The sequence below is a fragment of the Wyeomyia smithii genome, chromosome 3, assembly GCF_029784165.1.
Source record: "Wyeomyia smithii strain HCP4-BCI-WySm-NY-G18 chromosome 3, ASM2978416v1, whole genome shotgun sequence".
Lineage (NCBI taxonomy): Eukaryota > Metazoa > Arthropoda > Insecta > Diptera > Culicidae > Wyeomyia > Wyeomyia smithii.
The window spans coordinates 200,527,407-200,555,056 of NC_073696.1; the positions used below are offsets into that span (position 1 = coordinate 200,527,407).

General features: G+C 37.6%; 1 protein-coding gene across 6 annotated transcripts in view; it reads left to right on the forward strand.

Annotated features, from left to right (window-relative positions):
* Positions 1–27,650, forward strand: part of LOC129730917 (capping protein inhibiting regulator of actin dynamics) — a 281,403-nt gene that overhangs the window by 111,765 nt on the left and 141,988 nt on the right. For 3 of the 6 annotated variants that reach the window (XM_055690544.1, XM_055690551.1, XM_055690549.1), the window contains exon 2: positions 11,028–11,063. The exons of the other annotated variants lie outside the window; for them this stretch is intronic. In XM_055690544.1, the coding sequence (XP_055546519.1) occupies positions 11,028–11,063 (36 nt within the window). The remainder of the gene's footprint in view (positions 1–11,027; positions 11,064–27,650) is intronic. 6 annotated transcript variants of the gene reach the window in all.

The window sequence follows — 27,650 nt, forward strand, 5'->3', positions numbered from 1 at the left end:
ACAAGCACGGATAAAAAATAAGCATGCTACTTCTCAATAGTGGTATTGCTTATAATAGAAGTGCGGGATACGGCAGACACGCCGGTATATTTCATGATAGATCAACAGTTCTGGTCGCAGTGAGGAAGTTCATCCACTCAAAAAACAAAAAACAAAACAAGAAAAAAAACAAGAATACAAATACAGGCACAAATTTTTATTTGTACTTTATATCGAATTGTACCTTATATCGAATCATAAAACAATTTCAACAATAGGGCTTCAAATACTTTATTTTGTTGTCATTTGTCTACGTATAGTTCATTTTGGAAATAGAATCCACCTTAAAGTGTGAACCAACTCGTTTTAAGTACAATTTGAATCACATAGTTTTTTTGGCTTTTTAGGAGACCTTTAGCCGCGTGTGATAGTTTGTTTCCAAAAAGAATGTCATCTAGAAAAATAGAAAAAATTACAAGCCGTTATGTTATTATTACTAATTTTTTTTCCGCATTTATCATACACATTTTTATTGAAACTACTTCGTTTTTTTTCTTCTCGTCGATATTTATTTTTGGTCCGATGTATAAGAACCATGAATATCTGCTTACGGGTTGAGAACTTTTTCAATAATTTCCTCGTCCTTAAGATATTGGGAATCTGCATTTTCTTCGTTGTCTTCCAAAATGACCGTTTGAACTTACTTTTCTTTACACATAAGGGTGGCCCAAAATTGCACTTTGCACACTGGTTTAAAACGTGAAAAACGCGATCAACCTTTTGAGTCTGAAAATGCTATAGTGTATTCGACAAAGATTTTGTATATCTCAAGGGGAAACTTTTGATGCAAATAGATTTTTGACTAATTTGCCTAAAAGTGAGATGTAAATCTAATTTTTTTCTTACTTGTTAAATCAAAGTAAATTCTTTAGCAAAGTTGTAGGTGAACTTGTGTAGAAAAAAATTGTTGAAGATGCTTTGTTTCTATCTCTTGGAAATCGACTACATACAAGTAGCTTTACACACATTTTCAAAATGTTTGGAAATAAAAAAATACAGTCAGTTTTTTTACGCGGTTTTTTTATACGCGGTTTTTTACGAGGTTTTTTTTACGCGGATTTTTGAATTACCGCGGTTTTTTTACGCGGATTTTTGAATTAACGCGGTTTTTTTTACGAAGTACGTATCCCCCGCGTAAAAAAAACCTGACTGTACCAATCAACTTTTTCGGGTGTGATTTCAGAGGCCTACTTCATTCTGAACATTTTTGCCTTTCTCCTAGAAAGGTATAGCAATCACTGGAAAAACCAAAGGTATAAATGTGCTCCAAAGGGTCGAATCTCGTATATCAATCGACTTAGTTTGACGAGCTGAGCATTTTCTGTATGTGTGTGTGCGTATGTGTGTGTGTATGTGTGTGTGTGTGTGTGTGTATGTGTGTGTGTGTAACGCTCTCCCAATCTCACTCGATTTTCTCAGAGATGGCTAGACCGATCTTCATGAAATTATATGCAAATGAGAGATCTAGTTGCCCCATAAGACCCTATTGAATTTCATTGCAATCGGATTTTTAGTTTAGAGGTTATATTCGAAAATGTGAAAATCACGAAACATCATTATCTCAGAAACTACTTAACCGATTTTATAAAAATTGATTTTAAATGAACGAGCTACTTAAAAAACCCTTAACTTTAGAGTTTCATGAAGATTGAACGTGTGGTTCAGAAGTTATTTAAAGAAGCGTGTTCTGGAGACTGTTTAATCTCACTCATGTTTCTCAGAGTTGGCTGAACCGGTTTCCACAAAATTAGTGTCATTTGGAAGGTCTAATTACCCCATAAGACCCTTTTGATTTTTTTTGCAATCGGACTATTACTTTGCCCGTTATGTTTAAAAATGTGAAATCCAGCTTTGAAAAGAAACATGTTCCGAAAACTACTTAAACTCACCCACTTTTCTCAGAGATGGCTGAACCGATTTCCACGAAATAAGTGTCAAATGAAAGGTCTAGCTGCCTCATAACACCCTATTGAATTTCAATGTAATCGGTCCGTTACTTTGGTTGTAATGTATCAAAATGTGAAAATCACGAAACTTCATTAGCTCAGAAATTACACAACCGATTTGAACAATATTGGTATCAAATGTACGGGCTAGTTAAAGGTTAATTGATGAATTTTATAGTGATTAAACACGTGGTTCAAAAATTGTGAAAAGAAACATGTTCCGGTGACTTTTCAAATTCACTCGTTTTCCCAAAAATGGCTGGACTAAATTCAACTATCTTAGTGTCAAATGAAAAGTTTGGCTTTCCTAGAGGTTCCCATTTTATTTGACTATAATCGTATTTTTATTCCAACCGTTATGTATTAAATTATAAAAAAACGAAAGTATATTACCTCAAAGATCACACGACTTATTTGAACATATCTACTGTCATTTGAACGGGTTGTCTCTCAAACTCACAAGTAAGAAATTTCATAGCAATTTGATATGTGGTTCAAAAGTTATGAAAAGAAACGAAATTCGAAGACTATTAAAACTTTAACTGCTTTGATCAAAACATATGGCCTCAACAAAATTTTAATTTGGTATTGTGCTATTCGTATGTTCCCGGTATTGCTCGTGATTGAAGTGTACGAAATTCAAAGTCATTTCTTTTATTTCGCTATTTCTTCAGCATGAATATTTTACTCCTAATGAATCTTTTTTTTAACTTTTTGCCTTTCTCCTATAAAGGTATAGCAATCACTTGCAAAACCGAAGATATGAAAGTGCTCCAAAGGGACGAATGGCATATATCACTCGACTCAGTTCGACGAGCTGAGCATTTTCTGTATGTATGTGTGTGTGTATGTGTTTGTGTATATGTGTGTGTATGTGCAGATTTTTATTTTCACTCATTTTTCTCAGAGATGGCTGGACCGATTTTAATGAAATTACATGCAAATGAAAGTTCTAGTTGCCCCATAAGACTATTAAATTTCATTGTAATTGGATTTTTATTTTTTTTATTTTAGAGGTTATGTTTAAAAATGTGAAAATCACGAAACATCAATATCTCAGAAACCACACAACCGATTTCAATAAAATTGGTATCAAATGAACGAGTTATCTTAAAAACCCTCAACTTTTGAATTTTATATAGATTGAACATGTGGCTCAAAAGTTATGAAAAGAAACGTCTTCTGAAGACTGTTTAATTTCACTCATGTTTCTCAGAGATGGCTGGACCGATTTCCACAAAATCAGTGCCATATGAAAGGTCTAGTTACCCCATAAGACCCTATTCATTTTTTTGCAATCGGACTATTACTTTGCCTGTTATGTTTAAAAAGTTAAAGGGTATGTGCTTGAGTGCACAAACGTAGGCTTGACGTGGGACTATTGTGGGTGTAAAGATTTAATTCTGCCATAGTCATAGTATGTATATAACACACACCAAACGTAAAATACCATACACAACAATCCATGAACGAAAAAAAACACACACGCTACTCACACACACACACGCTACTCACACACACACGTTACTCACACACACACATATGCTACTCACACACACACGCTACTCACACACACACACACACACAACTCACACACACACGCACGCTACTCACACACACACGCTGCTCACACACACACACGCTACTCACACACACACACGCTACTCACTCACACACACACTCACACACACACATACGCTACCCACACACACACACGCTATACTCACACACACACGCTACTCACACACACATATGCTACTCACACACACACGCTACTCACACACACACAACACACACACGCACGCTACTCACACACACACACGCTGCTCACACACACACACGCTACTCACACACACACACACACGCTACTCACTCACACACACACATACGCTACTCACACACACACACGCTATACTCACACACACACGCTACTCACACACACACGCTACTCACAAACACACACACACACACGCTACTCATGCTACTCACACACACGCTACTCACACACACGCTACTCACACACACACACGTTACTCACACACACACGTTACTCACACACACACACACGTTACTCACACACACACACGCTATACTCACACACACACGCTACTCACACACACACACGCTACTCACAAACACACACACACACACGCTACTCATGCTACTCACACACACACACGCTACTCACACACACGCTACTCACACACACACACACGTTACTCACACACACACACGTTACTCACACACACACACGTTACTCACACACACACACGTTACTCACACATACACACACACGCTACTCACACACACACACACACGCTACTCACACACACACACACACACTCACACGCTACTTACACACACGCTACTCACACACACACACACACACCCACATACACACGCTAACGCTACTCAGACACACACACTTGGTATACGAAACACTATACCTACACAAATTAGTATCGGCAGCATCCGAACGGCTTCCAAGTCTTCCAATGGTCCCTTCTAACGGCTTCCAATGGTCCCCAGTGCCGATCGCGTCCAGTTTCGGGCTGTATTCCAACAACGATATCTGAATTAGATTACCACTGGTGGGGTCCAACTCAGATCGAAGGGAAGCCGAACTGTTCGCTTTGACGGTCGACCAGGGTCGGAATGAGCTTCTCTCAACACGGAATGTCCTATTATAGCGTCACTCAGTGTGGGAAACTTGGGTGATTGGGGGAAGAACCAATCACGTGGAAGCAACTCTGCTTTCTTTTTTCGTCGCTTACGTTGGGTGATGAATGCGATGCCAATTGGCTGGCATTGCTAGCCAATGACTGAATGCGTGAAATCATTTCGTCTATGTTTTTGAAGTCTGCGTTAGGGAAATATACCAATCGTATGAAAAATGTATGTGGATATTCGACCTTCAAACTTCCCCGCAATTTTCACGGAGTAATAAGAAAATGGTAACTAAAATTATCATGTTATACAAATCATGTATGTTTTAGCTTTCCAACGGTATATTAACTATTGAAATCGGAACAGTTGTTTGAGCGCTATTAGCATCTGAAATCTTCCATTCCGCCAACCAAAAACGTTACATGTTCAATCCAGTTTTTCAAGAAGGTACCTTAGTATAGTGAAGAAAGACGTAGTCCCACGTCAAAATGTGAAATCTAGCTATGGAAAGAAACATATTCCGAAGAATACATAAACTCACTCACTTTTCTCAGAGATGGCTGAACTGATTTTCACGAAATTAGTGTCAAATTGAAGGTCTAGCTGACTCATAACACCCTATTGACACCCTGTTTACTGTAATCGAACTGTAACTTCGTCTGTAATGTACCGAATTGGGAAAATCACGAAACTTCATTATCTCAGAAAGTACACAACCGATTTGATCAATATTATTATCAGATGAACGGGCTAGTTAAGGGTTAACTGATGAATTATGATTTAACACGTGGTTTCAAAGTTTGACTGCCCTATACGTTCCCATTTCATTTGATTATAATCGAACTAAGCAACCGTTATGTATTAAATTGTTGATGAAACAATAAAATTCTATTATCTCAAAGATTACACGACTTATTTGTGTCATACGAACGAGTCATCTTTCAAACTTACAAATAACCAACTTCATAACAATTTGATATGTTGTTCAAAAGTTATGGAAAGGAAAGAAATTCAAAGGCTATTTAAAACTATACCTGCTTTGATCAATATATGTGGCCACAATATAATTTAAATGTGGTATCGTACCATTTGAATGTTCCCGGTATCGCTCGTGATTGAATTGTTCGAAATTAAGAGTCATTTCTTTTATTTCGCTATTTCTTGAGCATTTACATTACGTCAAATTTCATATTTTATACTTCTATTACAACATCATTATTTTAGATCCCAAAAAGTGAATACACATTTATTGGATTGAAGCGTTCATGTAAATCTATTTTTACTAATAATAAATTTGAATGAGAAAGGCTGGGTCTGACCGCTAGGTGGATTAATTTAGGTTTTCATATTTGAGAAATACATTATTCTGCCAAACATACCTTAACCCTCTAGTGCTCAAGTTAATTTTCAGACGGACTTCGAAAAAATCACTATGAATTTTTATAAACATTTTTTAAGTATTGATTGAAACTTTTTATAGATCCAACTGAAAACCGTCTAGAAACGGCACTGGGAACTAGAGGGTTAAACATATTTCCAACTTTTTCATAGGTTTAATGACGTTTTCGGTAAAAAAAATCACTTTTTCAACTCAATTTTTTTTGCTTCTGTTTAGTGAGTTTTTAGAAAAAAGAAAACTGGCCATGAAACATTTTAAAAATATTTCTAGCAATTCGAGTTTTATTAAAATTTTGTATTTTAAAATTTCAAACACATTCTAGAGGGATCATACTTTAAGTTAATTATTTTTATCAGCTCCTCCGTCCCATCCATGTTAAACCATGCAATATCGTGTTTTTTTCAGTAACATTAATTTTTTTGGACGGGTTTTCAAACTTCCGCTAAGTGTGACGTATTTTATGGACTCTCCCTAAATGATCAATAGTACCCAGAGACGTTGACAAGATAACCAACGAATTGTAGAAGTTTCCATACCAATTTCGGAGTTATTTGTAACATAATCAAAATATGTACCTTATATCGAGGTGAAATGTATTTTATATCGAGTGACGCTATATCGAAGATACGTTATAATGAGGGTTCCTTATATCGAAGTTCGCCTGTATTGACAGAAAGTACAACATCAAGATGACATTCATAAATTACGTAAATTAACCCCCATCTTCTTATATGTAACAATACTTAACGCCACTTACCTCTCATAAAAAATACGTTATGCAGTATAAAGTCTTGCTTATTGAGACGTCGAAAGGTTTTTTGCCTTTCTCCTAGAAAGGTATAGCAATCACTGCAAAAACTAAAGGTTTAAAAGTGCTCAAAAGGGCCGAATGTTATATATCGCTCTACTCAGTTCGACGAGCTGAGCATTTTCTGTATGTGTGTGTGTGTGTGTGTGTGTGTGTGTAACGCTCTTCCTATCTCACTCGATTTTCTCAGAATTGGTTCTCCGATTTCAATGAAATTAATTGCAAATGAAAGGTCTAGTTGCCCCATAAGACCCTATTGAATTTTTTTATAATCGGATTTCTAGTTTAGAGGTTATGTATCAAAATGCAAAAATCACGAAACATCAATATCTCAGAAACTACACAACCGATTTGAACAAAATTAATTTCAAATGAACGGGCTACCTAAAAAACTCTTAACTTTTAATTTTTTTAAAGATTAAACATGTGGTTAAAAAGTTGAACGTGTTCTGGAGACTATTTAATCTCACTCATGTTTCTCAGAGATGGCTGGACCGATTTGTCATATGAAAGGTCTTGTTGCCCCATAGGACCCTATTGATTTTTTTTGCAAACGCATTATTACTTTGCCTGTTATGTTTGAAAATGTGAAATCCAGCTTTGAAAAAAAAACATATTCCGAAGACTACCTTAACTCACTCACTTTTCTCAGAGATGGCTGAACCAATTTAAACAAAATTTCTGTCAAATGAAGGGTATATCTGCCTCATAACAACCTATTGAATTTCATTGTGATCGAACAGTAACTTTGTCTGTAATGTATCAAAATGTGAAAATCACGAAACTTTATTATCTCAGAAACTACACAACCAATTTCAACAATATTGAAATCAAATGAACTGGCTAGTTGAGAGTTGACAGATAAATTGTATAATAATTGAACACTCGGTTCAAAAGTTGTGAAAAGAAACGTGTTCCGATGACTTTTCAAATTCACTCGTTTTCTCAAAGATGGCTGAACTAATTCATTTATTCGATTATAATCGGATTTTTATTTCAGCCGTTAAAACCGTAAAAACAACGTAAGTCTATTCTCTCAAGGATTACACGACTTATTTGAACATAACTAGGGTCATAAGAACGAGATATCTCTCATATTCACAAGTAACAAACTTCATAACAATTTCATATGTGGATCGAAGTTATGGAAAGAAAAGAAATTCGAACAAGAATTTCAACTATATCTGCTTTGATCAAAACATGTCAAACATGCTTTGATCAATACATGATCAAACATGAAATTTGGTATCGTACTATTTGACGTTCCCGGTATTGCTCGTGATTAAAGTGTTCGAAATTAAGAGTCTTTTTTCATTTCGCTATTTGTTGAGCACTAAAATTTTGTAAAATTTCATATTTTATACTTCAAATATTACTTCAGAAACTACATCAAAATTGTGGAACCCAAAGAGTGAATATATCTTAATTGGATAACAAATAATAAGTTTGAATGAGAAAAGCTAGGTCTGACCGCTAGGTGGATTAATTTGGGTTTTTTGGTACGTAACGCTGATCTTGCCTCCCCTCTTCTTTATGTAACAATTCGTTACGCTCAAGGGCACCCTCTTCCCCTTCCCCGAGAATTTCGTAATTTATGGATGCTGCCTAACAGAAATAACAGAATTGACAACAATTACGAAAATGACAACTGCACGATGATATAACGAAAATGACGGACCAAAAATATAAAAATGAAAGTTTACAAAAATAATAAAAAAGAGGAAATCGATAAAAATGGCTAAAACAACAATGATAAAATAATCGAAAAATTCAAATTATCAAATATTATAACAGTGGTGCATTTCGATGAAAAACTAGGACAACCATTTCAACCAATGATGTATGTTTTTTTAGTAGGACAACAATTACTGTCAGCAGTGGTTTAAATCCTTTTGGCTTCGCGGCCTTTTTTGATAAACACAAAAAGCTCCGCGGCCCCCTTTGCGAAGCATAGAGAGCTTCGCAACCCCCCTAGAATTATTTCAGACACATGACTGAGGCTGCGTTTCTCAGTCTCAAATCATTCTGCATTTGTTTTACGTCTTGGTCCTAATACGCAGAAGATTTGAAAATCCGCTTTTCGGTCTTCTGCATTATGTTCAGGAATGACGGCAAGACTCAACGCTGAACAAGAAATCAAGGTTGCAATAACCCCAACACTTGTTCCACCTGATCATGTAAGTAAGGCAACAGTAAGAGTGGCGGTATCTCATTGGTACCGAATAGCTAGTATCATACCCCGGCTCCCACTTATGCTGCACCTCTTATATCGCCATATAATGCCAGACTATAGTATATCGTGATTAAATTAATGACTACGCGATGTATTTCAAAGAACCGCATCCGCTGGAGTGCGCCTGACTTCTGGGAGATATTCTTGGATATTTCGCATAGGATCGCGTTGTTTGACAAGAAAGGTGAGAATAAAAACACAACTCTTCCATTCCACCACAGTTTTGGAGATGCGGAGCTAAACTCGGTTCGGTTCAAGAGATTGTTCACGCTTTGCTTTTATATAAGCGCATCGCAAATTAAAGTAGGTTCATTCGGTCGATAAATACCGTGAATTGACTAGTGACTACGCAATGTATACTTTTCAAAGAATCGCTTTCGCCGGGGTACGTTTACTTCCTCGATGAATATTATGTTTTTGGTAATAATCACTTAGATGCTCCTGGTGACGAATGGTCTATGCGCTGGACGCTCGCCTAGAATCGTGGTGTTTGACAAGAAAGATGATCATCTCTCGCCTCCGTAATGAGTTAACAGCGCGCGCAACATCGTTTGATTCCGTCACTTGCACACGGTGACGCAACCCTTCCTTTCCGTCGCAGTCGTGGAGATGCAGAGGTAAACTCAATCTTCGACAACAACGACTGTTACACCTCCTCCCTTACAATATCCTTCCTCACCCTAACGATCGTAAGGACGTGGCCGGCGCCGTTATGGATCTACATATACAAAGCGGAAGCTACTGAATTGTTGTACATTGAAGATGGTTAACTAATCTCATCCCAAGACCTTCCAGAATAGGGCCCCCCTTAATTAAATGATATGAAGCTACTGAGTTGTTGTACATTGAAGATGGTTAACTAATCTCATCCCAAGACCTTCCAGAATAGGCCCCCCCCCCCCCCCCTTAATTAAATGATATGATGTGTGACAATAAAACGTATTAGTTCAAGAGGGTGTTCATAAGATACGACCGCAAGACTAACGTAGAATAACGACAGCCTGTCTTATATCAATGTATTTTTTACAATAGGTTTGGGAATACAGAAGCGGTGAAGCGGTAAATTTTAGTGATATTTCACCTCTCTCTTTATTTTAATTGATTGGTAACCTTGAAGATAAGCATTGATTTTGGATTGCTATTTATCAAAGATTCTAGTTCTCTTGTCATTCTCCGGTCCGCACACACTACAAGCATGCAAACAAAGCATAACGATAAAAACACACGCTATCGACACACTCACAGCTATTACTAGAGGTCGGAAAGGCTGAAAGTGAACGCAACGTGACAGATCCAGATAAAATTACAAACATGTCCGAATATGTTCAGTAATGCTATGCAGTTCTGTGGTCCGCCGGTTGGTCCGTTTGGAACGCTGCTGCTGCTGCTCTGCTGGTTCAACAAGAATATGTAGAATATGTGTATGCTTAACGTCTGTGGAAAAGGTCAACGATGTCAAAATTACCAAACGTATCGAAAATGTGTAGAATGTGATAAAAAAATATTCCAAATATCAGAAATTTGACATTTAGATGAAAAAAGTATAATTAATATCAGAATTGGTTATCATCGCGAAACATTACATATTGCATTGTTACACAGTCAAAACTGCAAGACATGTAGCAAATTTTGAAATTTAACAAAAAACAAAAAGTATATTTAGTAAGTAGGTTGCATGTCAAGGTTTCAATAGCTAAAGCTGATTGATATGTAACATATAGTAGTATGGAAGGAAACATCAAATTCAGCAAACAATCAATCGTTAACTGTTGGTGTCGGTCTCTGGCAAATAAGTCGAACGCAGCTGTGATATTTATTTAGTTCATTATCTTAATTAGTTTTTACCATTATTTTCGCCATAAATCACATTTTTTTATAGTGTAAGTTTGGTTTTCCTTGTGTTTAATTTTGTTTTTTTTTTCATCTTTATTTTAGAAACGCATTCCAATTTTCTAACAATGGATGATCAAGGTATGTAATTTATATTTTCTACAAACTCATCGTTTTATTATTTCTATATTCGCTATTGCACATGCATTACCTATCACTGAATTTAATTTGGATTCAATATGTTACTTTAACGTTTCAATTTGTATCTTTTTTTTCCTTCGATTTGCTTCATTACATGTTACTGTCTGTGCAGCAGCCGTTCCACTGGTTGACCATTGTATCTAATTGCGGTAATAAATTGCAATGAAATGAAAGCTTTCACAGTGCAGACTTATTGTAATCACTCGAAACCGTCGTTTTTCTTTTTTTTTTGTTTACTTTCATTACCGAGTTTGAGCTGTTCGGTGGTGACAGATGGAAAAAGGAAATCGTTTAATAATTCAGTTTAACACATTTATTGGATTGTAAAGCTTGGAGCAACTTTCAATCAAAAACAAAAAACAAAAAATAAGAAAATGTCTTCATTCTCTTCCACCTATTTCCACTATCAGTGATTTCGAGTAATTGGTTCTATTTTATAAATATAGGGTGAACAACTTTGAATGGGTTGAAGCAAGAACATCTTGCACTCCAATCGTCCGAACCGATAGAAGAGAAGATAAAAACACAGATTCCTCTCATGACTATGTACGGCATAAAAGCAGGAAAACATCTACCGCTCCGCTACTCCACTTGAAATTCCGCACCTGTTACCGTGCGTAGAACTAACCGTTTGAACAATTAGAGAACGGTAACATGCCACCGAATGCAGCTAGTCAAATATTTTTCTCCCCTTTCGAACGGCGTTTTACTTCCCCGCTGTTGTATGTAGGCTAGGATGTCTGTGTGCGGTATTGCTTCTGCTTCAACATGTGTTTTAGTTTCTCTCCAAAATCACACGACAAACAGTAAACGTTCCGACAGATGTTTCGACTAATGATTACCTCTATTGCAGTGTTTAATATATTACTTCCCCGCGTAAGGCGGGCGCCAAGCTTTCGATGAGAAGGCAAATAAAAATCGTGTACGGGGCGGGCTAGAGCATCCAATTTGATGTTGCCTAGATTTGTTTTGAGTGTTACTGACCACCGGGTAGCTGCCATTATTGTGTAAAACGTGCTTCGCTTCGTTGAGGTTTAGAATGGTTCAATCTTTCGGTGGTGGGCGGAAACAATGGTCCAGGGTTTTCCTATATTTCGGTAATTCTACTTTGTGTTCGTGGACTGCATGGGATTGTTGGAGCGTTTGAAAAATGAAAAATGAAAAACGATTTCATAGGCCGACTGTAAAAGGGTGCCTACTGGAAAGAAATTCAGCATTGATGCGGTGCCGAAGCGTTGAAAAATCACTGTATTGCTCCTGAAGGCAATTACAGAATTGTAAAATCCGGGTTTTTTCAGCCGAACAAAATCTCACTTTCAAACAACAATTAAACATCTTATTCGGTGGCGGTTTTACTTACGATCTATATATTATTAAACTTCCTCTAAAACATGCGTGTTTGTTATAATTTTGTTCCATAAAAAATCCATCTCATCGTTTGAACATTTACTGGCTAAAGCTTTGTTAGGAGCAAAATTAAGAGGAGCATAAATGGAATCATCCGCTAATTAAGTTATATACGATCTTCGGGAGGCCAGTCGTGCCGCCGCCGCCGTCCGTTCGGCATAAACGCGAGAAAATAGATCACGGTGAAATTATTTACGTTTTATGATTCCGTCTTCCGATCACGCCGATTGCATGTTCGCTGTGGCCGGTTCAGTTCTCGCATACGTGTATGTATGTTGTATACGAGCTGCTTCAATTTATGGTCTGTTTATTTTACTTTCAATGTTTGTTGCTCGTTTCACCTTTATACGCAAATTTATCCTGCGGGTCAGCTGCCTTCCGAGTTTTTGTATTGGTGAGGTATTTTGCTGCTCGAAACATCTTTAAAGTCTCTCACATTGAGTCGAATAACAAACTACAGATTTCCGGTTTCGCTTGTAATCATAATCATCATTATAATTGTCTTCGCAATCAATCAAAATTGCTCCATACTATAGGATACTATTTGATTCGTACTAGCATCAACCACTAGAAAATCAATAACTTTGACCTATATATTCCAACCGCAACAGCGAGTTTTTTGTATTTGTTCGCAGATTTGCAGATTGCGAAAAGAAGTAAAAATTCACATCTCTGGAACTGGCGAATTTTTCAATTGTAGCTAGATGCGAGTACTAGAGGTAATTTGAATAACAACTTTGCTTTGCACGGATTGCGAATCGCCAGAGCTCAGTTTAGGCGTTCGTGTTGCATTTCGCGGTTAATATCCATGCTAACCTGTCACGAGGTGCGACGTTTCTTGTAGTACGACTGGCTAATATCTGTTAATGGTGATCACTTTTGTTGCTGGTGTGCACTCCCGGTGATGGGCTGAAGCAACTCCGAGGCTGCGATTGATGATGAAAGGGAGAAAAAAAAATTTTGCTGGTACCGCGGTGCTGCCACATGCATATACCACTGCATGCAGCAGCTGGCCGAGATCTGATGCACACGTTGCAATATGCTGTGCAGCCAGCAGTAATTGATTCGTAATTGTCTAATGGCATTCTTTATTGTGTGACATAAGTGGTTTTCCGCAGCGGCAAAGACGAAGGAACCGTGGATTTGCTGCGACTGCGGGATGCAATTGTAGCGTATTTGAGACTAATCTCGTTTAATGGTTTTCGAACGAGTCGCGAGGTTGGTGCACTGCACTTGCAAACCGACGGGCAAAAGTTTTGAGTATAGCTATGAAAATGTGTTAAAATGTACATGTGTAGTTTCGTTAGTCTGAATTTTGACTATTTCTTGTGAATTCATTTGTATCAATAACGTCAATTTGTGATCCACTATTAATTGTACGTAAAAAGTTTAGATGGCAATATAATATTCGTAAATCCTCTGATTACTCACAAAAACCATTTATGAGCGGGGGCCTAGCATAACTGGCAACGTCTCCGCCCGTCACGCTGGTGGCTTGTGTTCGAATCCTAACGCCGACATAGGTATTGACATAGGTTGTGGAGTGGCAAGAGCTACCGAAAACCTACCTTACAGGTACAGATTCCATCCTAGCCGACATCGGGATATTTTCTGAGGCAAAAAAAATCTATCGTTTTAGATGGTGATCTCCTTTGTCATTTACTAGGAAGTTTAGGAGAAGAGCGGTTTAACAGGCTCAGCAAAAGAAGGGTTTCCAATTGAATCATCAGAATCAGACTCATTAGACGACAACACGTCGTATAAATTTAGGGACACCTTATCCACGAGTACATGTTTCGGCAGATCAGACCCGGCGAAAGTCACCCGAAACAAGTCTGATTGGATGTAAGTTTTTGTTGGGCGATACTGAATGTAATAGCTTGCAATCCAGTATCTTTTCCGCCTGAAGGCTGAATCCATAAAACGGCCCATTTCAGTCTCCAGTAGGTCCTCGACGGCCAAACACGAGTCGATGATAACGCCGTCGATTTCTAATGCGCGGGCTGGAATGTACACGTGGTACCTTAAACTAGGTAGACATTGGTTAGCTGTATGACTTTTATCACTCTATCTTTTTTTGAATTTGTCGCTCGAAGCGCTTGGAATTTGTCGTAATCATCATTGTTTGTTTTTAGATGTGTACATTGATACTAGACGTTCATTTTCTGCTATTTAAAGAGTGTTTTACATGCTAAAGTATGAATTGAAAATGAACTGGATTTGGAGAGGTTTTTATTGCATACAAACAATCGGTTCAAGCAGATTCGAAACAACAAGTTGCAATACATGAAGTTTTTTGATTTCGTTCCCAGATTAGTTCCTAAGATAAACAAATAATGGTTTTCGTTGTTATTTTTACATTTTTTTCCTCGAAGGTAATGTTGAGCCCCAACAATATCAACAGCATATTACATGTTTTTTTATTACGATAACCTGAAACGTCACATAACATGCAACTTTGAACTACAACATGGATAAGTCGTATTCCACGTGGACTAGTTTTTGGTGATTTTAGATTCCTTTCCCCGTGGAGAGGGGACAATCGTTTATATATATTCTGAAAATTTTGTATGAATCTTTGAAATCGTAAACATAGATTGTTCACGTGGAATGTGAATGGCTCACTGATGGTTTCTCATATTTATAAACTCATTTAGGTTGTTTCAGACTGTACGTTCAAATTTGTTAAAACAATAAAATCTCCCTCCAAATTCTTCGAAACTATTAATTTTTTAAAGTCATCCCGGAATGGCGATTGATGTTGCTTAACTTTTAAAATAGTAGTAAGTAGTAGTAGACCTTCATAAATACATGTCAGTACTCATTTTTAAAACACCAAACAATGTTGTATTTAGTATTTTCCCTAAATATTTAAGATATATTCAAAAAAGGGATCAAAGTCACCCCAGTTGAAGGTTAGTACCGTGTTCGATGCTCTATAGCAGAAATCCCGTGAAAATCTTAGAGCATATTTAAAAATAGCAGAACTGTTGTCAATGCATGCCAGTACTTATTTCAAACAATTTTGTTTTCAGTATATTCTTAAAATATTTGAGTTATATAAAAAAATGTGATCACAGTCACCCAAGCTTACGGTACTGCCGCGTGAAAAATTGGAGGAGCTCTACATCGGTCGTCTAAACGCAATATTGAATCGAATGCTAAGCGGGATCCACACTCGTTCTGGTCATTTATCAAAAAGATAAACGTGAAAGCGGTATATCACAGGATGTATCCTACAGGAACATCGGCGCGGACTCCACTGATACAGCTGTTGAACTTTTCGCTGAATTCTTCAAAAACGTGTATTCGAACACCCCACCCACTCGGACGAACGTTGCGAATGGTTGGATAGCATAGCTTGCTACAACGTGAATTTACCGCAATTAAATGGTTCTGTTGATAAGGCTCAAAGAATGCTATGATCAATAGATGCTTCTGAGGGGCCCGGTCCTGATAGTCTACCGACAGCTTTTGTTTAGCAGTTTGCTACTAGCTTTGCCTTACCTGTATCGATTTTGTTCAATCTTTCGCTAACCAGCGGTGTGTTTCCGACAGTGTCGAAAGTTGTGTCTATAACTCCAATACATAAAACGGAAACATTCATAATGTCGACAATTACCGTGCTATCTCAATGATTAGCTGCCTTCGAAGATTGCTCGAAAAAATTGTTTACAACGCTACGTATCGTTCTATTCATGCAATTATATCTAAACATCAACATGGTTTCGTGAGAAAGCGTTCTACAGTCACGAATTTGATGGTATTTTTTGACTCGCGGATAAATGGTTTTGAAGAACATCGACGAAGCATTCGATGAAGTGCCACATGCACTCGCAGTCAATAAGATGAGGTGTATGGGATTCCCTAACTGGGTGACCAAGTAGATATTGTCCCACTTAACCGATCGCTCAGCCTTCGTCTCAATCAGTTTACGCTACTACCGCGTTAAAAGCTCGAGAGCATTAATCTCGTTTGCTTGATTCAGGCTTGACACCGAAATACGCATTTCTGTCATGGCATTAAACCATTTAGCTTTGGGCCGAAAAAATACAACCCATGGCCCCAGAGATTCTTCCTAGGGATCGGGCAATCCGTGAGGCAAACTTCGGCGTCCATGCGGACGCACGAGCCAAGTACGCCGAACCCAAATGTCATCTCCAATATGGTAGAAAAAATACTAAAAAAAACTACTTAGGCGGCATTCATAAATTACGTAACGCTCATAAGGGAAGAGGGGGTATACTTAAGCGTTACAAAAAATCTCTGGAGACTCCAAAAACAAGCATTTTAATTTAGCAAATTCTTCTACAGCGTTACGTAATTTCAATGAAGAGTAGGTGTTGGCGTTACGACCCGTTAAATATGAGGAGGTGGGGGTCCAAAAATTGGGTTTTCTGCGTTACGCAATTTATGGATGTCGCCTTATCTTATGTAACCGGTTCCGTCCACAACCAGCCACGGGTGATGCCAATCCAATAGAGTTTTGTTAACTGCACCCGAGTATCAAATCGTACAATGTAGCGGGCAGCTACGATAGGTCACAGAAAGGCGTGTTGACCTTGCACTAGAGATGGTCGGGTTTCGGGTTTTCAAACCCGACGGGTTCGGGTCGGGTTCGGGTTTGAAAATTTTTAAAAGTGTCGGGTACGGGTCGGGTTCGGGTTTTGTGAAAAATATTCTCGGGTTCGGGTCGGGTTCGGGTTTGAAAATGTTGGGTTCAGGTCGGGTTTAGGTATTAAAACCCGAAACCCGATTATAAAATCTATGAAATCTCGGGTTCGGGTCGGGTTCGGGTTTCACAATTTCGGGTTCGGGTCGGGTTCGGGTTTCAATGAAATAAAATTTTCGGGTTCGGGTCGGGTTCGGGTTTGAACGAATAAAAAAGTTTCGGGTTCGGGTCGGGTTCGGGTTTTGACTGAAAAAAAAAATTCGGGTTCGGGTCCGGTACGGGTTTGAAAAACATCAAACCCGACCATCTCTACCTTGCACGCGAAAAAATTCACTCAAAAGTACAAAATTGGCACCGGGAAAGTGATACTTGTACACACCGAATTATAAAGAGACAATCGCCAGACGGAATGATGCTGAAAACATTTTTTTAAACGTAAGAGCAGAGTTAAATCCTCGCAGGTGAGATAAAAATTGGAAAAAGGTTGAGTGAAAACAATGCAAATTCAGGAATTGGATTATAGAAATTTCACTGACAATCTGATTTGAAGAAGAAAATATTGTTTGTGAGAAACCCACATGAAAACGCCATTAATTTCTGAATCCATGTGAATTCGGAAACTTGCGTAAATTTAGAAATCACGTGAAAAAGCATAAACAACGCGTTTTATTCTATATTGACCACTCATTGCGACCAGCAACATTAATCTTTTGTGCTTTCGCCAGGGTGTCTGCTGTATTCCGCGCTTCTATTATTAGCATTGAAAATATATGACATACTTATAATGTTATTTCACTTTTTCTTTACGCTTACTACACTGATCCTCGTTCTTCCTGCATTTATTATTGCCAGGCTCCTTAGGCCATGTTTTTGTAAGAGACTTGCTTATGTAAAGAGGAAGTCATCCCTTGACGTGGTTATCTCTTGACAAATTTTCTCCATCTCGTCATTTTTTGGATTTATAGATTTAAAAAACGGATCAACCGTCTGAGAAATACAAATGGTATATTACAGGTACGAATGACTTTAGCTAAGAAAAAAATACTGGTCAAAACTTATTGTTCTGGAAAACCTGGAAAAATAATAAAAAAAACTTCATTCAGCTCATTGGTTTCTTTGAAAATATGAAATTATTCACCTTTGTTTGTTGCACGATTATTAATAATTTAGACACTCGTAAGACGGACAAAATTTCGATCCATATTTTTCTTCGGCAAAATGATCACGAAATAATCGACTTGAAAGCACAAAAGAATTTCCTAAAAAATATGGAAGCACTGATCGTGCAGAAACCTGGTGACTGATGGAGTCTGATTGAGTATGTTTCCTCTAAATTTAGTGTAACGAAAATAGATAGATGATGATAGATGAAACATCTACAGTTTCGAGAGCTCTTCATCTGTGTTCAATTGACGAAACATAACCAATATTGATAAAATAAGAAGAGGCCCTACCAAACCAAAAAGCTCAGTTTTATTTTTTGGTATTTTTCTTTAGAGGAATGACAAAATAAACTATGAAGCATTAATTTCAAACAAAATAACTGTTTCTAATTTTCTAAAGCTGTTCTCGAACATGGCAATCGCAAATTTACATTGTTCGATCAATACTAAGTAGATACCGTAAAACGGAGTATCATTGATCAGCGGGGTAACATTGATCAGTTTTACCCTTCTCATGAATAGTTGAAATAAAACTGCTCCGTGATTACTTTTGCTAAAATTAAGCATAACATCTTAGTCTTGTGTCATTCGAGGTCTGAACAATATTGTATTGGTTGAAATTTTTTATTGTTTTGATGACCAACCTTTAAAATTAATTCGATCGTTATATTTCTTACTCTCAGTAAGTGCCAGAAAAAGCACTTTATACTAGTCGAAACTTGAACATTTCGTATTCAATGACATGTTTTCCGAATTCGTTATTAAATTTTCTCAACCAACCAGAAAATTTTTTAGTCAAATTTATTATATTCAATGTTAATTAGTTTATATTTGTTAAGAAAGTCCAGTTTTATGCTCTAGCCAAGACAACATCCTGCCCTACGTCAGGATGTTGTCTTGGATAAAGCATAGAACGTAAGAGGCTAGAGCTGGCCTGTTGATACTTCCGTTGTTGAAAAGGCCTTGCATATAAGATCAACATACGTTTTCTGAACATAAAAATTTTACAACAATTGTTGACTTACAAAATACTTCTAGCAACTTTCGCGACCAACGTTTACGTTTTTCATCATCGGAAGGTAAAATTACATATGGCATAAAAATGCCTCGCAGTACATACCGCGGCTAAATGCAAGGACAGGACTATCCTCCGCAATAAAAGCAGTCAAGGAGAACGGGAAGCGTCTCTAAACATGTTATCAAAGCATTATCTAACATTTTTAGTTCAAAAACTTTCAAAACTATTCAAAATTGAAACTGATCAAAGTTACCCCAAATAAGGAAAATTGAAACAACGACGAAAAATAATTGTTTTTAATGTTCAGGATTTTCGAAGGGCTTTGAAAACTAACTTCTCAAGTTCTAAGGATGCCAGTACTGGTTTTAAAAATATGAAACCTGTAATTTCAGTTGTTAAATATATAAATACTCACGAAAAAGTGAAAAAAATTATCAATGTTACCCCGTTTTACGGTACTTAGGTTAGGGGCAGCTAAAAGTAGCGTCTGTTGCTGTATTTTACCAGTTATGTCCACGACGGCAGCTCCATGACTAAGAAGTAGATATCTCGATATAACGGTAAATGGAAACGGAAATTTCCTACTTTTCTAGACGAACATGAAGCATGACCGCAAACCGACGCGTGCTTGGAGTTTCCTAAATATCGTCCAGCTAGCGCTGGTTCTAATCAAAATAAATATTTTGTAGCAAATAAAACAATCCCCGTTTGTTGTGAAACTTATGGTCTGCAGTGCATGCAACCGAGAGTGGCATTCTTCACCCTGTAACGTTTTATTTTTCTATATTGCAGTAATGAGAAATATATAAATCTGTGCAGTTACATCAACGCTACGTGCTGAGCTTCATAATTAACCTGTACGCGATGACCGATCTGCACAGAACGCTCCAGTGTTCACGATGACGGTGTCACCCGAAGCCTATTCATGCAATCTTCTGTGGCGTATGCTCGTACTTTGTGTATGTGTGTGTACAAAATAATGAACTTGTTTTAATTACGGCTCGGGTTATAAGCTAGCACGATCGTAATTACTTGTGTTAGAGCTTCATTGTTATTGGGCATTTATTTCAGTTCACCATTATTTAAGTTTTACATGTTCTCAAAAGAACTGCACGATTGCCTCGTGCTGCTAAATGAAATTTCAAGAAGCAAAATTTGTAAATAGTTTATTCTCAATAAACAACAAATGCGTCGAATGTCGAATGATTTAGAATAATTGAATTTCAACTCAGCCATTCATTCGTATCCGCATCTTTTAGCCATCACTGTCTAATGAAGCGCGATGAGCCATTGTCATTCCTTATAATTCCTTTAAAAATCAACGTTCAATGTTCAGTGAACAGATGCATTCTAATTTATTTGCTGTGTTACGCCTCCGCACTAACGCCACCGTTGGCAGTGATAGAATTTATTATTGAAATCCCAACTTGGGCGTGCATTTCGATTTCGCGAATTTAACGTCTCACGAATTGTTCAGTCGTGACTTCAAACGCGTTTAATTGCCGACTAGCTACCAAATTGCTCGTGTCGGGTTTAATGTTCACATTCTTTAACACGTTGTACCTATTTACACGCGCTGTCCTTGGATAGTCCCCCAACGCAACGCCTTGATTCAAGGTTCGTGCTGATGATGGATGACGGCAGCTACAACAACTAGTTAGACTTTTCTTTTCACATATTTCTTCAAAAAAAAGTAATTGAAACCGAAACACCATTATCATAAGTCAACGAACCTGTTAACTGTATATGTGGAACAGCGACGAGTTCCATAACGGTTTAACAGGAGCTTTTCCTGTAAACCACTTTCCAACGTCCATTAGCACACCAACATGAAGCCATCATTGTTTGAATTCCTGTAGACGACATTGGATATCCTTATAAGGCAACCCCTTTACCTCTCGTCTCTCCTCCTCCACTTGTTCTGCCTATATCCGCGATACTCCCGGTAGAATCTATCGTATGAAAAATAAGATAATTATCGCTGTGCAAAATCGTCTGTCGCAAACAGCAACATTGACTGCAGTTTTGTGTCTTCATCGGGAAACCTGCTGCGGTCGCTGTGAAGCGTTCTTCGGTGTAGAGGTTCGACCGGAACGTGATAGATTGTGCTGGTATCCGTTGCCCTTTTTTTCTTTTAACTCAACCCTATTGTAAGTTTAACTAACTGCGACGAAGACGCGATGCGATGCGTTGGAATGCAGTCACTCATCAAATGTAGTCGCGCTCACTAATTGCCGAGCGAACCGAGAGCGGATCTCAGTTAGTTGAACGCGTTGACCAATTGACCGGCGGTGGCGGCGGCGGTGATGGCGACGTTGCTGCAATCTGTAGATAGGGCCGCCGCGTTTGACACAATGGCAACGATTACGACTCATCATGACTCTTGGGTTAAGTAAACTGAATGCATTATGTTGTAACGAATGAGAGAAGTAAATGACGCCTTGCTGTCGTTCGAACAAGTATGATGTGGATGACTGATTGAGAAGAAAAAATTTCTATTATCAATGTTATTTCGGAAATTTCCACTGCGAAAAGATTTAGGTATTATTTATATCAGATTTATAAATAAAATGATTTTAGGTTTTTAAATATTGTTACTTAACGTTGTTGTAATAATAGAAGGAAGAGGAAACATCAACATATCCCGATCATTCAAAAATATCAGGATTATAACAAATTTTGATATATTATTACGAACTTTTTGTATTAACTTGTGTTCTAAACTCGGTCTCGTTAATAGTTAAATAAAATATCAAAATTTCTTTCAAAATGACTTACTGATTATTACGAATTATATAATTGTTACTCTCCCAGCTGGTCTCGAGGTACGATGCTGGCCTAACAAGCCATTCGTCGTAGGTTCGAGTCCCGGCTCGGGAAAGACTGTTAGTATCAGTAGGATCGTAGCGCTAGCCCCGCAATTGTCCTGTACACTTAACAGTTGGCTGCGAAGTCTGTGTATAATAAACAGAAGGTCGAGTTCCGAGTTCCGATACTGAATGTAGCACCAGCTACATGTAGCTTTGCTTTGCTTTTTAGCAAGTTTTTTTATAGTAAAAAAAAGATCAGAATTAATCAGAATGGTTGATTCCACAGTGTTCATGTCTCCGGCAATGTGGTTCAGCATAAAAATATCTTCATGAAAAATGTATTCAGGTAGCTTTAATTTTCTTCCTACAGAAGGTACTGACATCTATCTTCTGAAATAATGGTGCTAGCGATTTCGTTTCTTTAGAAAACTTGTTCATATCATCAATTGACATAAAGTTGTCGAAAACATCAAGATTTCAGAATTGCCCGTTAACGAGATATAACTATTTTCATTATTCACAAAACAAAACCCCATAACTCCTCAAATTCAAGTCATAGAATGTTGGTGTCTTCGGCAAAGTTGTTCGAAAAATTGTGATCTATCTTCAATGTTTGGTCTACATCAGTTTATACTTATTTTATTCACTTTGTTTCAAAAAAGCCCAACAACTTTTTACGTTCATGTTATAGAGGTCTCAAGTGTTACGCGAAGTCATCAACTGCATACGATACGATACATTTCGCACATCATGTTTTTATCTAGAAATCTTTATTTCAATGGAATATAATTTCTATCTTCTTACATTGGAAGCAAGGAGGTTTGGCATTTTCAGGAAAAATTTTCGGCATGATTCCTTGTATATTCATTTACAACATGTATTGCTGTAGATTACTGTTTGATCTAGATCGCTCAATTTTGAAAGTGGAATTCTTTTTGCTACTCAAGTTCAAGTCTGAGCGATTTGGTGTCCATAGATCAGTTGTTAGGATCGTTTATTTGTTTGGATGGTTTATCGTCATGCTTGAAATGGTTTTAGTCATTTTTTTCACACGCATACACATACACACACACACATTCTAAACGTACTGGCCATGAGTCATGATAAATAACAAAAATGATTGAATTCAAATAGATTACAGAAACGTTTATTCATCGTCTTCCAAATCATTTTCAACGTAAAGGAGTTTCACGACAGCTTTTTTTGCGGGTATCAGTTGAACCAAAGTTTGTTTCTAAACTGGAAGAAAAGGGGTCAGATGTAAGCAACATACCGTTCAATACATCTTGCATAGTTTCAATTCTGATGAACTGTGCGCTTCACAAGATTGTGAAAATGTGATGTCGTCATAGAGAGCTGCCGCAAAACGCATGATTTATACGTAAAAACATGCTGTACCAAAACTCAAATAACTTTTGAAACGGCAGGAAGCGACAGCTAAAGTTGAGTTTTTTTAATAGCTGAGACTGAAATCTTTAAATTTGAGAAGAATATGAAGATGGTACTCGCTTGTACATCACTTTTTCAGATGTTTGAAATTAATAAAAACCTAAATTAATCCACTTAGCGGTCAGACCCAGCCTTTCTCATTCAAACTTTTATTTGTAAAAATAGATTTACATGAACACTTCAATCCAATAAATGTATATTCACTCTTCAGGTTCTAAAATATTGATGTTGTAATCTATACATAGAAAAATGTAGTCCGGTCTGTCTGTCTGTTTGATCCATATAGGCTCGAAAACTACCGAACCGATCGACGTGAAAATTTGTATGTAGGGGTTTTTGGTCCCGATAAAGGTTCCTATGATAGTTTGAGACCCCTCCCTCTTCTGGAAAGAAGGGGTCCAATACAAATGAAACATACATTTCTGCACAACTCAAGAACAAACCAAGCAAATGAAACCTAATTTGGCATGTGGATGTTTTAAAGGGCAATAAATCTGTCCATAATGGTTCGACGCCCTTTCCTCTTATGAAAGCACAAGTTTCTGCACAAATTTCTGCACATCTCGCGAACTAATCAACTAAATGGAACCATATTTGGCAGGTGAATGTTTGTAGTGGTAACAAATAAGTTCCATAATCGACCTCAGGCAACATTTTGGATTGTAAGATGGCAACTTCCGGTTTCTGGAAAACAGCCAATAATTGCCGATTTTCGTCTAACATGAGTATCTCCGGATCTTGAATGGTACACAGCAGCTGAAATCGACCACAGATCCCATTTTGGATTCTAGGTTGGCGACTTCCGGTTCCTGGAAAATAGCGGAAAATGATCGAATTACACCCAATATTGGTGTTTCTTCAACCAGAATGACGCTCAGTGGCCAGAAATTATCTTGAATACCATTTTGAAATCTAAGATGGCGACTTCCGGTTTGTAAAAACAGCCTAAAATAACCAAATACCATCCAATATGAGTATCTCTGGAACCAGAATGATGCAATAAGCTCAGGCACCATTTTGAATCGCTAAATGGCAACTTATAGGAAACAGTCGAAAATGACCAGATAATACTCAACATGGATATTTCCGTAATCGAGATGATGCATAGAAACCTAACATTGACCCTGGACACCATTTTGAATTTGAAGACGACCACTTTTAGTTTCTGGAAAAGAACCAAAATAACTAAATACCTCCCAATATGAGTATTTCCGGTGTCAGATTGATGCCAGGAAATTTGCTGAAAATGACCGAACACCACCCAATATGAATATATTCAGAATTAAGGTGATGTACAGAAGCCAAAAGCCGAGGATGTTGTCATTTCGATAAAACCAATCATTTCAATCGATTTGTCTTTTGACTTTGATCATATCCTATGGCCGATTCGTCGTGCATTTGCAGACTTTAAACACATCGCAAGGAATCAATGAATTTGGAACGTTCAAATAGTACAAAATCACATTTAAATTATGTTGAGACCACATATATCAATCAAAGCAGGTATAGTTTTAAATAGCCTTTGAATTTCTTTTCTTTCCATAACTTTTGAGCCACATATCAAATTGTTATGAAGTTTGTTATTTGTAAGTTTGAGAGATGACTCGTTCGTATGACACTAATTATGTTCAAATAAGTCATGTAATCTTTGAGATAATAGACTTTCGTTGTTTTATTAACAGTTTAATACATAACGGTTGCTTATAATCAATTATAGTCAAATGAAATGGGAACGTACATGGCAACCAAACTTTGAAACCAATCATATTTCATCAGTTAACCCCTAACTAGCCCGCTCATCTGATAATAATATTGATCAAATCGGTCGTGTAGTTTCTGAGATAATGAAGTTTCGTGATTTTCACATTTTTTTCATAGCTGGATTTCACATTTTTAAACATAACAGGCAAAATAATAGTCTGATTGCAAAACAAATCAATAGGGTCTTATGCGGCAACTAGACCTTCCATTTGGCACTGATTTTATGAAAATCGGTCCAGCCATCTCTGAGAAACATGAGTGAGATTAAGTAGTCTTCAAAACATTTTTCTTGTCATAACTTTTGAACCACAAGTTCAATCTTTATGAAATTCAAAAGTTAAGGGTCTGTCTATCTGTCTGTTTCATATAAACTTGGAATAGAATGAACCAACCGGCGCGAAAATTTGTATGTAGTGGTGTTTTGGGGCCGGGGAAAGTTCTTAGCATTGTTTGAGACCCCTCTCTTCTCTGGAAGAGAGGGCTAATATACAAATGAACCACAAATTCCTGCATAACTAGAGAACTAATAAAGCAAATGGAACCAAATTTGGCATGTAAAGCTTTCTGCGGGCTAGAAATCTTTCATTGGTGGTTCGACACCCCTCTCTCTTATGGAAACGAGGGGTGTCATACAATTGAATCACAAATTTCTGTATAACTCGAAAACAAATCAAGCAAAAGGAACTAAATTTGGCATGTGTTAGGATTCTGGGAATACGAAATGTCTCTAAAAACCCTAACCTCTAAAATGAATTCATTTTATCAAATTTTGTTCATTTGATTTTGCTAATAATTTCCCTCATTTATATGCTTAATAGTGTAAAAATCATCGGTTGATGTACAAGTAGTATTTTTTGTTTTGCAGGAGAATATCAAAACTCATTTATTAAACTTACCCTTCATATTTTGCAATGAAGTGCTCTTATAGATGTATTGTACTGCTCTATGAAACTATGAGCGGCTAATAACCTAATCACTTCACTTTGTTGGCCGATGGACCGTTTACCAGTCTAGGGAAAAACGAATTAGAGATGTCCAGCTTCTGTGGCAGCCGTCCAGTCACCTCGTGCGAGGTCTACCACGAAGTCGACGACCTCTTCCTGGTTCTCTGCTAAAAATAGTTTTGGGGGCTCTCGTCAGACATTCTGGCTGTCGCAAAGTCTGTCACAAGATAAAAATTTGATTCGTTGTAGAACGGCTCTGTCGAAAACCAGTCTGGTATTCGCAGACGAAGGATTCTGAAGAACAGGATCCTGGAAAGTTCTTTGTAAGCGGATTTCATCAACGTAATGCCTCGATAGTTGGACCAATCCAGTCGATGGACCTTCTTGTAGATTGGGCATATAAGGTCTTCCAACCAGTTATGTGGCATTTGTTCATCCACCTAGATCCTCAGTACACGCAAAAGTTCAAACTTTAATCATCCAATGTGTCCTTTCAATTCGCTCAGAATTTGCTCTGACTTCGCACAACCAATGCGTGATACGCATAATGCAAAAGTTGTACAAGGAATACATTGACAGAGATCAAAATCAGAATATGTATCATATACACAAAAATCGTAATGTCTCGGTAAACTTCGGCTTCGGACGAACGATCAGTTTCGAGGCGCTCAAAAAACCGTTATTTACTTTCGCGAGCCGGTACGTATCAACGCCTCGTGCATACCTAAAAATCGTCAGCAACCGAAACAGCCAATAGCGAGCCTTGTTGCCGCGGAAGTTATTGACGCTGGTGCCAGTAACGCAGAATCGAATGCACGTGAATAAAACCAGAGTCATAATTAAATGCAAAATGTTTTGGACTAATCTTATGTTTTTGTTTATTGTTAATGATTGAATGATGTTTTCAAATGACCTGATTCATGAAAGTGAATCGGTTAGACAATAATTCCTTCAATTTAGTCAGTACCCAACTTATCAGTATTGATTGCTGGTTGCACTGTTTTCACGATGCCAGCCTTCTGAACATCGGTTGATGCTTTATAAGTGTTGTGGTTTGGAGCTGCGCAATACATTCAAAATACGCTAGAGCATCAAATGCATTATGTCCAACGCACATGCGTTGTACTGGTTCCAATTTTAAACAGTAAATGCGCTAATTTCGCTCACAAATGATCTGATTACGCACACTCCAACTTTTGCGTGTACAGCCGCTCGATTCCCGCTTTCAGAAGGTCGGCCAGAATACCATCCTTCCCAGCGGCATTGTCGTTTTTCAGCTTACTAATCGCCCTTTCAATCTCCT